Here is a 12,697-nt window from a genome sequence, read left to right on the forward strand (position 1 = left end):
ACAAAACCCCTTTAATCTGTTCAGATGTGCTTGTCAATTCGTGTTTATGCTAATGCGAGCTGAAGGCAAGAAAAGAACTTTTATTTGTACATTTTTATTATAGCCTCTTCTTTTTTTTTTTTGTTTTAGGAACCTTTAAGAATCTTGTGTATTTAACGAAAGATGTTGTATGCAACAAGCTACGTGAGGCCCTTCCTCAGAGATGGCATAGCTGTACAGACAAGGTTCACTGGCATCCAGGAGATGTGGACAACCCACCAGTACAATGGATTGTCACAGTGTGGACCTTCCTCCAGCAAGACAATGACATTTTAGATTTCTTTGAGAATCAACCGATTGTACCATTGACGCTAATCCAAGAAGGTTCCAATGACGTTCTACTGGGGAGGTTGAAAAGGAAAACTATTCTTCTTCAAAAGCGTGATGGCCACAGCATCCCAGAGGACATAACTGTAATACTGGAGAGAGCTGGCTGCACTATAATACAAGACCAGAATCCTTGGCTGTGGCACAAAAACCTGCATCTGTTTATATTGGCTCCAACACCAAATAACATTCTGCAAGCACTTTCCAACTTGAACCTTAACCAAATTTTGGAAACCTTTAAAAGTGCTTCAAAAAAAAAGGTCAAGATGTTTTGTGACTTTCTTTCTCAAGCTTACAATTTCACAGCATCTGAACTGGATATTTTATACAACTTGCCAATCTTTTGCAGTGTTCGAACCATTACGTCCTCTGATTCTAAGCTGGTGGCTGCCAAAGGCCTAACTGCGTTGGACTGCAAAACCATACCAGACACCTTGGCGTTCCCAAACATTGTGATAAAATGTAGGGACGAATTAGACAAGAGGCTATTACAGCTGATGAAGGTTCGGTTACTCAGTGCAGTAGACGTTGCTTTATTGATGGTGAAAGCAATTCAAAATGGCTCCTATAAGAATTCTCGAAATGAAGTTCAAAACGTGATGTTCTGGATATTGAGAAATGGATATGCACTATTCACTCAGAATGACCAACTGAAGGCTGTGTGCCAAAACCTTTGCTTCATACCGTGCAATGGGCATCTTCAACCGCCATCCGTCCTTTATGATCCTAAAATCGACACATTGAGAGTTTTGTTTGAGTCGGATAAATTTCCACCAGTGAATTATCATGAAGATTCGATACTGATGTCGCTGAGAATGCTGGGATTACTAGACTCCATACATAAAATTACACCGGAGGAAGTTTTAAAAATTGCTCAACAATTAAGTCAAGCTTTGGTGGTGCCTTCTGTCTTAAAGAAGGCCGAAGCTCTTATTGGGGTTTGCAACAAAACAGTGGTTTTAACCAAATTTAGCTCACACAACTTAAAGGTACTCTGTAGCCTTTCTTGGGTTCCCGTCATCTCTGAAGCTTCGCAAACTACTTTAAGTGAGCCAATGAATATGAGAAGCATGGCGTACTGCAACATAGTTGAATTCTCGATGCCTCTAACCAACAGTTTTATTGAAAAAGCTGCTAATATTCTTGGCTTAAGTGACCTCCCACCTCCTGAAAAAGTTGTTGAAAATCTTAAAGAACTCGGCCTCAAGTACAAGTCAATGGACCAGTACTCCTTTTATAGGAAACTCCATGACGTTTACAAGTATATACAAGATCATATTCAAGAATTTCACAGTGATCTTCTCAAAGGAGTTGTGATTTGGACTGGAAATGGTTTCTCTGTCCCACACAAGACTGTTCTGTCTTACCCCGAGGGCTTGGATCTTGCCTCCTGTGTGAATAAAGTGCCTCCTGACTTCCTAACTTACAAATATCTTTTTGCTAAATGCGGTGTAAAAACTACAGTACCAGCCAATGAGGTCATTGGCATTCTACATAAACTAAAAGTCTGCACAGACAAGGCAAGTTCTAATTCTGGATCTCCCAAGAAACTGAGACTTGTAATTTCTATCTTGGACTGGATGAAGGTTAACTCTGTGAGTGGAACCGATGAGCTCCCTATACCGGTGCATTCTGACAAAAAGGGTTTTACCCTGAAACCACTCTCTAAAACTCTGTACTGTGACATGGAGAAACAGTATTTAACCAGCGTGTCTAGTAATTATGCGGACTATGCTATTGTACATGAAGAAATTTCAATGGCCACAGCTAGATATCTGAATATTCCTCTTCTGAGCACCAAAGTGTTAAAGGCAGAATTTTTCGATCTCTGGGGACCTTCTGAACCAGTAACTCTGAGAATAAAAAATATCCTTAGGGAATACAGTGAACACGTGGAACTTTTTAAAGAAATGATACAGAATGCAGATGATGCCGATGCCACAGCCTGCCATTTTTTAGTGGACATGAGGCAGAACTCTGAAACACAGAAAAGACTTATTGACACTGGAATGGAGAGTTGCCACGGGCCGGCACTATGGTCTTACAACAACAGTAAATTTACAGATGCCGATTTTGCCAATATTATACGCATTGGAGCAGCCACTAAAGAAACTCAGATGCAGAAAATTGGCAAATTTGGCTTGGGCTTTAATACGGTGTATCATATCACAGATGTGCCTTCTGTAATGAGTGGATCAAAAGTTCTCATATTCGACCCAAATGTAAACCACTTGCAGAAACATGTTCCAAGGAGCAATCCAGGCATGAAGCTGGATCTTCAGAATAATTCTGAACTGCTTAATATATTTGATGACCAATTCCAGCCATACTCCAATGTGTTTGGTTGTAAACTTACACAACCTTTTTACTTTGATGGAACTCTTATTCGTCTACCATTCCGAACCGAAAAAGAAGCTAGAGAATCGGAAATCTGTCCCCAAGCTTTCGTTGAAGAACAAATAAACCTGTTCATGACTGATTTTGAAAACTCTTCAGAAACTCTTCTAATCTTCTTAAGAAATGTAAAAGAAGTAAGTCTAAGTCATCTGTCCAATGGTCTGTGTCCTGGGCTCCAAACTATAAAAGTACATCTTCAAAAAGAAACTGTCCAAAAACACCATGTTTCTCAAGGTGTGTTACTACAACGGGAGCAGCTACGTGTATCTAAGCAGCTATGTATGGATATCTTGGACGTTAACTGCACAGACATAGTAAAAATTTCTGCTAAGAAAACTAATACAACTGATAAATTCTACGTTGTGCAGTCTGGCCTCGGAGTCGAGAAATCTTTGGAGAATTTCCTGCAAAATGAAAACCTGTTTTGCCTTCCAGTTGCTGGAGTTGCCCTTCCTTTAAAGAAAAATCCTAGCACTGGAAAATGGAACTCTAATTTAGAAGGTTTTAAAGGGATAGTGTTCTGTTTCCTCCCCCTTCCAGTCTCTACTGGGCTGCCTTTTCATATAAATGGAACCTTTTCAGTTATGTCCAATAGAAAAACCTTATGGGAAACAACTGCAAAAGGAGAATGGAATAGACATTTACTCTGCGATGCTGTGCTGGTTGCTATCATAACCGCATTACTGCAGCTACAAACGCTGAATCAGAGTGGAGATGTAGAGAACTACTCCTATCACACGTTTTGGCCTGACGTCTCAAAAGTGAACAGTCGTTTCATGGAAATGGTTAAAAGCTTTTACCATGCAGTAGCCTTTGGGCTACAGAGTTTCTTACCTCCTCTGTTCAGCAATGGACAAGAATGCTGCACAGTAACGCATGCATGCTTTCTAGATCTCGAAATGTTCAAGGATGAAACCATTCGACAGCTTGCCAAAAAAGTATTCTCCATGCATCTAAAAAGGCCAAACTTGGCCATTGACCTCCCAGATTGGGTAAAACATGGCTTCAAGGCGAGTAACAGCTACAGTGAACTAGAGAAAAACTTCTATAGCTGTGAAAGATTTTACAGGGAGATAGTATTTGAAAACCTGGACCGTTTAGAGACAGAGGACCGAAATGCCTTAATACTATACGCCATTGACCTGAAAGATAAAGAGCTGAACAGTATACTGGTGTCGAAACCTTGTATCCCAACAACTCCGCATGGCAACTTGCAACTTATAAAAAGTCTGGTGCACCCAATGGGGAAAGTTTCAGCACTGTATGACCCTGAAGAAGGACGGTTTCCTGATGGTGCAGAGTTCCTTGAACAAGAGAGGTTAGGATCCCTGCATACTCTGGGTTTACTGAAGGACAAACTGCCTTTAAAAGAGCTGATGGTGAGAGCAGGTAAAATTAAAAAAATCTGGAAAACCAATCGCAATAAGGCATTAAAACAAATAGTTTGTGTACTGGAACTGTTAAATGATCTACTTAAAGAGCATGGTCCGATCGAAGACAAGACCTTTAGAGACATCGTCTTTCTTCCTGCAGTGCCTCCACAAAGTGGTGCTACTGAACTAAACGACCTAACTTTAATGAAAGCAAAAGACCTCTATCATTACAAACATCAAGCTCTCGTCTGTATGACTTACCCAACCCTAAGCCAAAAACATTTGGAAAACGTTAAGTTGCCTAATAACGTCATGTCCTTCCTTGGCATGGATCGTCAGCCTTCTATACAGGTTGTTATGTCTCAATTGCAGAAAGCTTCCGAAGGTATGAATTTGCTGAACACTGATATGTCCTTTTACATAGCCAAAGAGTGCTATGGTTATTTAAACAAACTGCTTCAAAAGGACCCAAATCATGCCGGTTTGATAAAGGAACAAGCCTCTACCTTCCCTTTTGTCTACACTGATAATGAATTTGTACCCGTGAATGTGGTTGCACACACAATTCCTTTTGACGTTTCCCCTTATTTGTATAAACTACCAAAAGCTTATGAAAGTTTTGAAACCTTATGGGGTAGTGTTGGAATTTGTAGAGAATTCTCTTACCTCAATTTCTTTTCTGTCTTGGAACAAATGGCCATTAATCATCAAGGAACCCCACTTTCACAAAGTGAATTCAAAATCACAATATACTTGATTCAGCATTGCCTCCAAAAAATATCAGATAATGACTTGAGTAACTCAATTGACACAAGTCAAATTTTTGTTCCAGACCAAAAGTGCATATTGCGCCATGTGGACAAAATCTTTTTCAATGACACTCCTTGGCTTTCCTATGATGAGGAGCTTAATTTCTGCAATGACCTGATTCCTCGAGCTGTGGTGTCAAAATTTGGAATCCAAACAAGAAAACATCACACACTTCAAAAATTAAAAGTTTCAAGTCTTTCCAAATGGGCTTCTCAATTTGGTGCAAAAGAGGAAATTACTACACGCATCAAAAATATTCTGAAGGACTATTCTTCCAAAAAAGATATACTTAAGGAGCTGCTTCAGAATGCAGATGACGCTGAGGCCACTGAAGTTCATTTTGTGCTGGATTGCAGAACGCATAAAAATACTAAAGTTTTTGGACTTGAATGGGACCCAGTACAAGGCCCGGCGCTTTGTGTGTACAACAACAAAACATTTAGTTCTCAGGATATTGAAGGAATTCAACACCTTGGCATTGGCGGCAAAGAGGATCATTTAGACAAAACAGGGAAGTTTGGGCTTGGCTTTAATTCTGTATTCCACATAACAGATTGCCCTTCCTTTGTGAGTGCGGATACCATTATGTGTGTCTTTGATCCTAACCTTATGTTTTTGGAAACTGCTGATGAATCCAGCCCAGGTGGATTGTTTACTGTAAATACTGAGTTCAAGCAGACCTTTCAGGATGTGTATGACACCTTCTTACCAGCCACCTTCAATCTACAAGAAGGAACCATTTTCCGTTTACCACTACGAATGGCAAACACCGTGAATAGGTCCAAAATAAGTGACCAGACTTCGTCATTGGACGACCTCCGAGATATGTGCAGAGAGCTCAATGAAGACGCAAACCTGATTCTGTTTTTAAATCATATTAGAAAAATAACTTTCTCTGAGATTTCAGCCCGTGGACATTTTGCGGAAATCTGTTCTGTTGAAACTAAAATTGATGAAATGGATGCAAAGCAAATATCTTTATTCCAACAGAGAATCCGTGACTACGTTAAGAACGAGGGTCCCTCATCTGGGAGTTCGCCATTCAGAATCTCATCAAATGTTGAGATAAAACACAGCAGCTCAAACGAGACGACCCGCTGGCTTATAGTTCGACAACTGGGAAGTGAAGACCTGAATGATTTTGATACTTTAGAAGAAATTTCAACCAATTTACAGCAAACTCTTATACCACACGGCTCAATCGCGGCCTGCATTAATAGATCCATAAAGGGTAGGGCTTTCTATACTTTGCCTCTTCCTCTAGAAACCGGTCTCCCAGTACACGTAAACGCAAATTTTATTGTGGATGCAGCACGTAGAAATATCTGCAAGGAGGATGGTGATAGCCCGAAGACTGCATGGAAGACGTTTCTCCTCTCAAATCTCATCGCACCGCTGTATTGTTACCTTCTTGAGTGTCTGCGTGAATCGCTAAACTCTAGAACCCTTCTACATTTTCATAGTTTTGACTCCTGCAAAATCTTCCTTGATGATTACTTATCATTTTTCCCTATTAATAATGATTGTGTGCCCCCACAGTGGAAAACCGTAGTTACAAAAGTCTATTGGACACTTTTTGAAAAAAAACTGCAAGTAATTCCTGTTTACAAAAAATACAAGACAAAAAAATCTGTCAAGAATAATGTAGTTGTTGAGTGGTCGAACATTGGAAAATCCATCATTACTGAAGAGCCATTTTTTCTCACTTCAGAATTAAACGAAAATCTTGAACTTGTACTTCTCAACATTAACATGCAGCTGGCCTATGGAGAACTCCTGTGTCACGCTTTTAAAGAAGCTGGTGTAAACGTCCTGGAAGTAAACCCCCAAGCTCTGTGCCACTTTTTAAGGGAAATTCCGTTACTTCCCAATGGAGGTTCTCTACCTGCCCCTGTCAGTAATTCTATCTTCAAAGATGAGAGAATTTGTAAATTACTCTTGGAATTTTGTTTAAAAGATTCCCTTTCGAAAAGCGAAGTTGATTTGCAAGGAGTTCCCCTATTGGTGACGGTGGATGGCTTGCTTCATTATTTTGACAAAGATGAGCCAAAAATGTTTTCATATTACTCAAAACTTTTTCCTGGTGCAAGTAATGAATTCTTAAAACATTGGGAAAATGGGCTCTGGGAAAAATTAAAAAAATACGGCTTTGTGAGACGTTTGGATATTAAGAGTTCTTTCACTTTAGTTAAGAATTACCTGGGTCCAATGTATGAAATGTCTCCAAAAACAGATGCACGTCCTCTTCCACTTTCACAAGAAGCAGCGGCTTGGCTGAAAGGTCTATGGGAATTCTTTAGGAGTGAAGTTATACGGCAGAAGACTAATAAGGAACAGGAACAGTTTGATGAAATTCTTGCTATCTTTAACGAATGGGCAATTGTACCAGTTTGTTTTAAAATGTCACCTAGTAAAGAAAATGGCAAAAATGTTCTTCCTCTTGCTGATCTCAAAAATATTTGCTATCCAGGCGATATTATGGTTCATTACCTTTTAAAACTGGGATTTCCTGAATTAGACTTGACTGTATTGGAGCACTATTTTATTCCATATGTTAAGCCACACATGTTAAATACAGAAAATCTTGAGTTGCTACTAGAACAGCTAAGTTCTAGAAATGACCTTCAGTGGAAATCGATGAAAGCCACAGACCTGGATCAGCTTCTGTCTTGGATCTTGCATGCACTTCCAGCTAAACAAAACAATAATCTATTAAATAAACTTAAGTCTTTACCCTTGTTTGAAACCATTGAAGGCAAAAGGCAGAACTTGATTGCATTCCAAAAGATATATCTTCTCGACGCAACCTTTGACCTGGAACCGTTCCAGCTTTCCAACCTGCATCCTTCAACAGTTTACCTTAAACCTAATGATCTCAATAAGAAACTTGGTCAATGCATGAAGATCCAATTGATTAAAGACTTGGATTTACTTCTTCATCTTCTCTTGGATCTTTCAACCTTCAAGGAAAGTCAACTGCTGCACATTTTACGTATGGTTTTACAAGTGGAAGGTTACATTGATTTCCAAAGTAAAGAGGAACAGATTATCACATCCCTAAAACCTGTGAGACTCATTAGAGACCAACGTGGCGTTCTTCGAGAGGCATCAAACTTCTATGACAATAAAGTAGAATTGTTTTCTGTATTGGAGCTTCAGGAGTATTTTATCCCTGATGCGTTCTGGAAGAGCTTTGACAAGAGAAATGAGGACAAATTACATTGGCTTCTGCAAAGTCTTGGAATGAAATGCTCACTTACAGAAAGAGATTTTATTACATTTGCAAATCAGGTCGCGAAAAGTGCCAAAAACAAATCTTTGAAGTCCCTTTGTATCAAGGCTAAAGCACTGTATCAGTATTTGCTCTCCATGGATCTCGGCAAAATGAGCAGTACGTTTGCAGCTGAAGTAGGAAATATTGCTTTTGTGATTCCATTAAAAGTTTGTGATGAACTGAAAGCGCTGCACCCTTCATTTACTGCAAATGTTACTACAGTAGCACTTAATGGTTCATTACTGTGGAGAAGTAGTCATGATGATGATTCGTTGGTTTGGACATCAATGCCGTTAATTGACCCCTCGGTATACCTCAGCAAGGAGAGCATTAAATTTTTGGAAGGATGTGGAGTGCTGCTTGAGCCAACTATTGGAAAAGTCATTGACAACATAAAAAATGTATGCAAAGCCTCATGCGGTAGCAAAGACTTGCAGAAAACCAGAATTAACGTTTTGAAAGTGACCTACGGCTTCCTTCAAAACAAAGCTGATAAGTTTGACGTTACTGTTTTAAAGGATGTTCAGTTCATTTTGGTAAATGATCAAAAAGATCTTGCGCTACCAAGACAAGTAGTTTTCAATCTTCATATGGAAAGTAATTTTCGGCCATACTTGTATAAGTTGCCTCCACTACTTGCATGTTATAGCGATCTCTTCCAAAAAGTAGGAGTCGAGGCCGAGCCTACTATCTTCCATTTTGCTAATACACTTTCAACAATTTATTCAGAGACCTTCGATAAGACCTCTTTGCATGCTAATCTAAAAAAGACTGTCTTAGAAACTACAAACCTACTTTTCAAATTACTAAGTGAAAGCAAAGATACTCAGCACCTCAGTTCTTTGCATCTTTTAGCTGTGGATGGTAAACTTTACGAGTCCTCAAGTTTGGTCCTCAATAATTGCCGATCTCTCTATACAACAACAAAACTGCAAGGTGTATTTAAGTTTGTTTGCACCACAGTCATGGATGATCTATTCAACCGAGAAAGTCTTATGAAATGTTTACCAGAAAAGATTCGTCCCCAAATGCTTTCCGACCTCACGAGAGAGTCGCTCAATTTCAACGAAGAAAACCTCTGTTCCTACGGTGATCAGTGCCCGTTAAAATTAAAGTTTGAGGAACTATTTTTTTCTTCAATGTTTCAAGATGGTCTGATTTGCCTTCTTCAAAACCAGACCAAAGGAGAAATTACAAAAAAGAAGGCTACACAGGACTGGAACCATATCTTTGGAACGTTGAAAATAATATGTTGCTCTCGACTGCAAACTGTATTGATGTATGAAGATAAGGCCTTGGGTGGTTCTCAATGCAAAAAGACCGTGTATGCAGTAAAATGCGAGGAAAATGGCTGTCAAATATACTTCCAACATAGTGACTCGAGTCAGACTAGAAAGAGGCTTGTAGTGATAAAAGTTCTAGCACATGAAATTAACAATCTGATGGGATATGTATTAACACACAAGTCATTCGAGGTTCTTGCTGAAATGCTTGCTTGTGACCATCCCAATGAAATAGCTGAAGTGCTCAAAGAACATAACTTGTGGAACAATATCCGCAATCAAAGTACAACTTTTTTACCAAATCCTGGGGACACAATTCCTAGTGAATGGCATGATTGTTTGGATATGAGCATTATCAATACATTCAAAGTTGGTGACTATGTGGGTTACATGCTCCCATGTGAAGAAGACGAATGTTACTTGTATGCTGTGATTGTACAGGAACTGGATAAGAAAATCTTTGGAAACGCTGAAATCGAAATGTATCTCATCAACATTGGTCAAGAGGATTTCATTGAGGTCAGTGTACTTGATTTATATCAGTTCAAGAGATGTGAAAGCCAAAGCATGAAAGCTCTTGTTTTATTTGGGAACCCACAACCTGTTGGCCAGTCAGAGAGTCGAATATTTTCAGCTGAAGACCTTAAAAAAACAATTGATCTTTATTTGAGCCAAATACAGGAATTGCCTGACACGGAACGACAACGGGCCATAAGGCGACTCTATCTGAAATATCATCCAGACAAAAATGTGGGCCAAGAGGAACTTTACACGGAAATTTGCAAATATCTCCAACAAAAAGTTAAGGAAATGTACTCTTGCAAAGGAATGAGTCGTCATGGCTCACCATCCTCAACCAATCATTCTAGATCTAGCGGTGGCTCTTCTAGATCTACCGGTGGCTCTTTTAACTGTTGGGCAAAATGGAACAGTCAAGCAACCAATCACAAGCATCATCGTGAACACTTTTCCAGAACAACCAGAAGTAATTATGATTTTTGGGGATACCATAGCACGCCCAACCGCCCAAAGCCTCAGGAAGCAGAAAGATGGTTGAGGCAAGCGCTATGTGATCTTAAAGCTGCAGAACATGATGTTGGCCATGGACACACAGAATGGGTGTTCTACAAAGTACACCAGGCTGTAGAGAAAGCTTTATTTGCAGCACAGTACCTTAAGAAAGGAAAAAAAGATCAGGATCATTCTATAGTTTCTTTGGCAAAAACCGTGTCTGCTTACTATAGTGACCTTCAAAGCATTCCTGCTCACGTGAAACAAATGATAGCATGTGGAGTAGACAAAGAAAAAACACAATATCCCAGTCCCCACGGGCCGCCTGGAATTCCCAATACTTGTTTTGATCCTGGTCATGAAGAGAAGGTGATTGCTCTAGCTAAACTTGTCGTAAACCAGATAGAGGGTTACATCGTTATATGAGAAAGCATAATGTACAACATTTGTGTTTTTTGTTTATTTTTTTAAATTGAGTTTTTTTCAATTCCTGAATTTTTATATCTTCTCTTCACATATTTTGTATTTTTTCTGTACCAGTTTAAAACCTTTCTGAAAATGTACCAAATGACAGATTTATTGATTCCAGTTACGTGTCTAAATTTGTACAGAATTGTGTATTCCAGATGTAGCCTAGTAAAATTTGTTCCATAGGTCCCAACGTGTTGCTGGTGTGTTTCTTGGACATTACAAAAAAAAAGCAGCATAAAAAGTGTCAAAATTGTAACCACTGTTTTCACATGAAGTACTCCAAACCGCCACCTCTAGACGCACTTGTAGGACATTCATACCTGCTTTCCGCCTTCAGTTGAATTTCGGTTGGCTCAGTTATAAGAGTCTTAACAATGAAACTGCTGGCCTCTAAATGGTGTTATATGGCCCCCGTGGACTAGAATGGGGTGCAAAGGGCTTCCAGCATATCTCCCAAACATCTTGGGGGTGAAATAGAGCAGCATGTTGCGCTATTTTATACAGGCTTTGTGCCAGATCTACACGGAGGCTCTGAATGAAGCATCTGCCACCGATGGCCATCGGGACATTTCCTTGGCGTTCATTGCATCACCAATCCATAGATGAAGCCTGTATGATCTCGGTACATGAATAATATTAAAGATGAACAAAAAGCAGATAATCCACTGCTGCATGGAAACCCCTTAAACCAGGGGTCCCCAACTCCAGTCCGCAGGGACCCCAACAGGTCATGTCTTCAGGATATCCTATAGTAAGAACACCTCTGGCAATGTCTGAGGACTGACAATAATTACATCACCTGTGCAACACTGAGGAAATCCTGAAAACATGACCTGTGGGGGGCGCTGAGGACTGGAGTTGGGGAACACTGCCTTAAACAATATCCTTTATTGGCAAAACAGTTTAACCCCTTAAAGCCGTTTCCCAGGAATGCAATAACATGGCTGCTGCGCGTACAGCCGGTGGAAACCCATCTTAGGATGGGAGAATGCAGCTGTAGGCTGACTGGATCCGGGTCACAACCTGAACAGTACTGAATATTCAGCCTAACTGGAATGAACAGTGTAGCATTTAGACCCCTCCCCCCGGGCCTTTCTCGGCCCTGCTGTCTACAGATGCATTCTTCCATACGTGGATGTGTTGTTGCATTCTTAGACAACCATTTTTAGGCAAACCCTAGCTTGAACTTCAAAAGGCTGGTCTAGTTTATGAAACCCATTTTCAAATACCCTATTTTGGCATGGGGGGTGGGGGGGGGATCTCATTTGTGACATACTTCCATAACACACAACAAAAAGTGGCTTCGCTGAGTGTCTCCCTCTAGGCCAAGCACATTATATCCTGGCACAGCTAACATTGATTTTAATGGAGAAACGTAATACTTCATTTCTCCTGTGATGGCGCTGCAGGCAAACTGAAGACTTGTTGGATTCCCCAGCAGATTACAAGTTATTGCTGGGGGTCTCTGTAATGGAATAAATTGTGATAGTTGTAGGGAACCCACTAGACAAAAGTGGGTAACTGGTGTACAACCCCTTTTGCCAGTCTGATTTTCCCTGGCGCACTTGATGCATGAAGAGGTGCAGGCCTGGTCGTGTATTAGGCGAATGCTAGCAGCTTTTGTGCGCCTAAATAGAAATGTCTGTCAGGTCCGACCTGGTATGCATGTCTGGCGTAATTTACAACAGTGGTTTTTGGTCTAAATTCTAAAT

At 40.1% G+C, this 12,697-nt stretch overlaps 2 protein-coding genes across 2 annotated transcripts in view; one reads left to right on the forward strand and one right to left on the reverse strand.

Moving 5' to 3' along the window:
- Positions 1-11,166, forward strand: part of LOC136631719 (sacsin-like) — a 35,597-nt gene extending 24,431 nt beyond the window's left edge. The window contains exon 7 of the mRNA XM_066606008.1: positions 130-11,166. Coding sequence (XP_066462105.1) covers positions 130-10,940 — 10,811 coding nt within the window. The 3' untranslated portion in view covers positions 10,941-11,166. The remainder of the gene's footprint in view (positions 1-129) is intronic.
- LOC136631802 (membrane-spanning 4-domains subfamily A member 4A-like) overlaps positions 1-12,697 on the reverse strand; it is a 452,683-nt gene that overhangs the window by 28,416 nt on the left and 411,570 nt on the right. The window lies entirely within an intron of this gene.

This window comes from Eleutherodactylus coqui, chromosome 6 (assembly GCF_035609145.1).
Source record: "Eleutherodactylus coqui strain aEleCoq1 chromosome 6, aEleCoq1.hap1, whole genome shotgun sequence".
Lineage (NCBI taxonomy): Eukaryota > Metazoa > Chordata > Amphibia > Anura > Eleutherodactylidae > Eleutherodactylus > Eleutherodactylus coqui.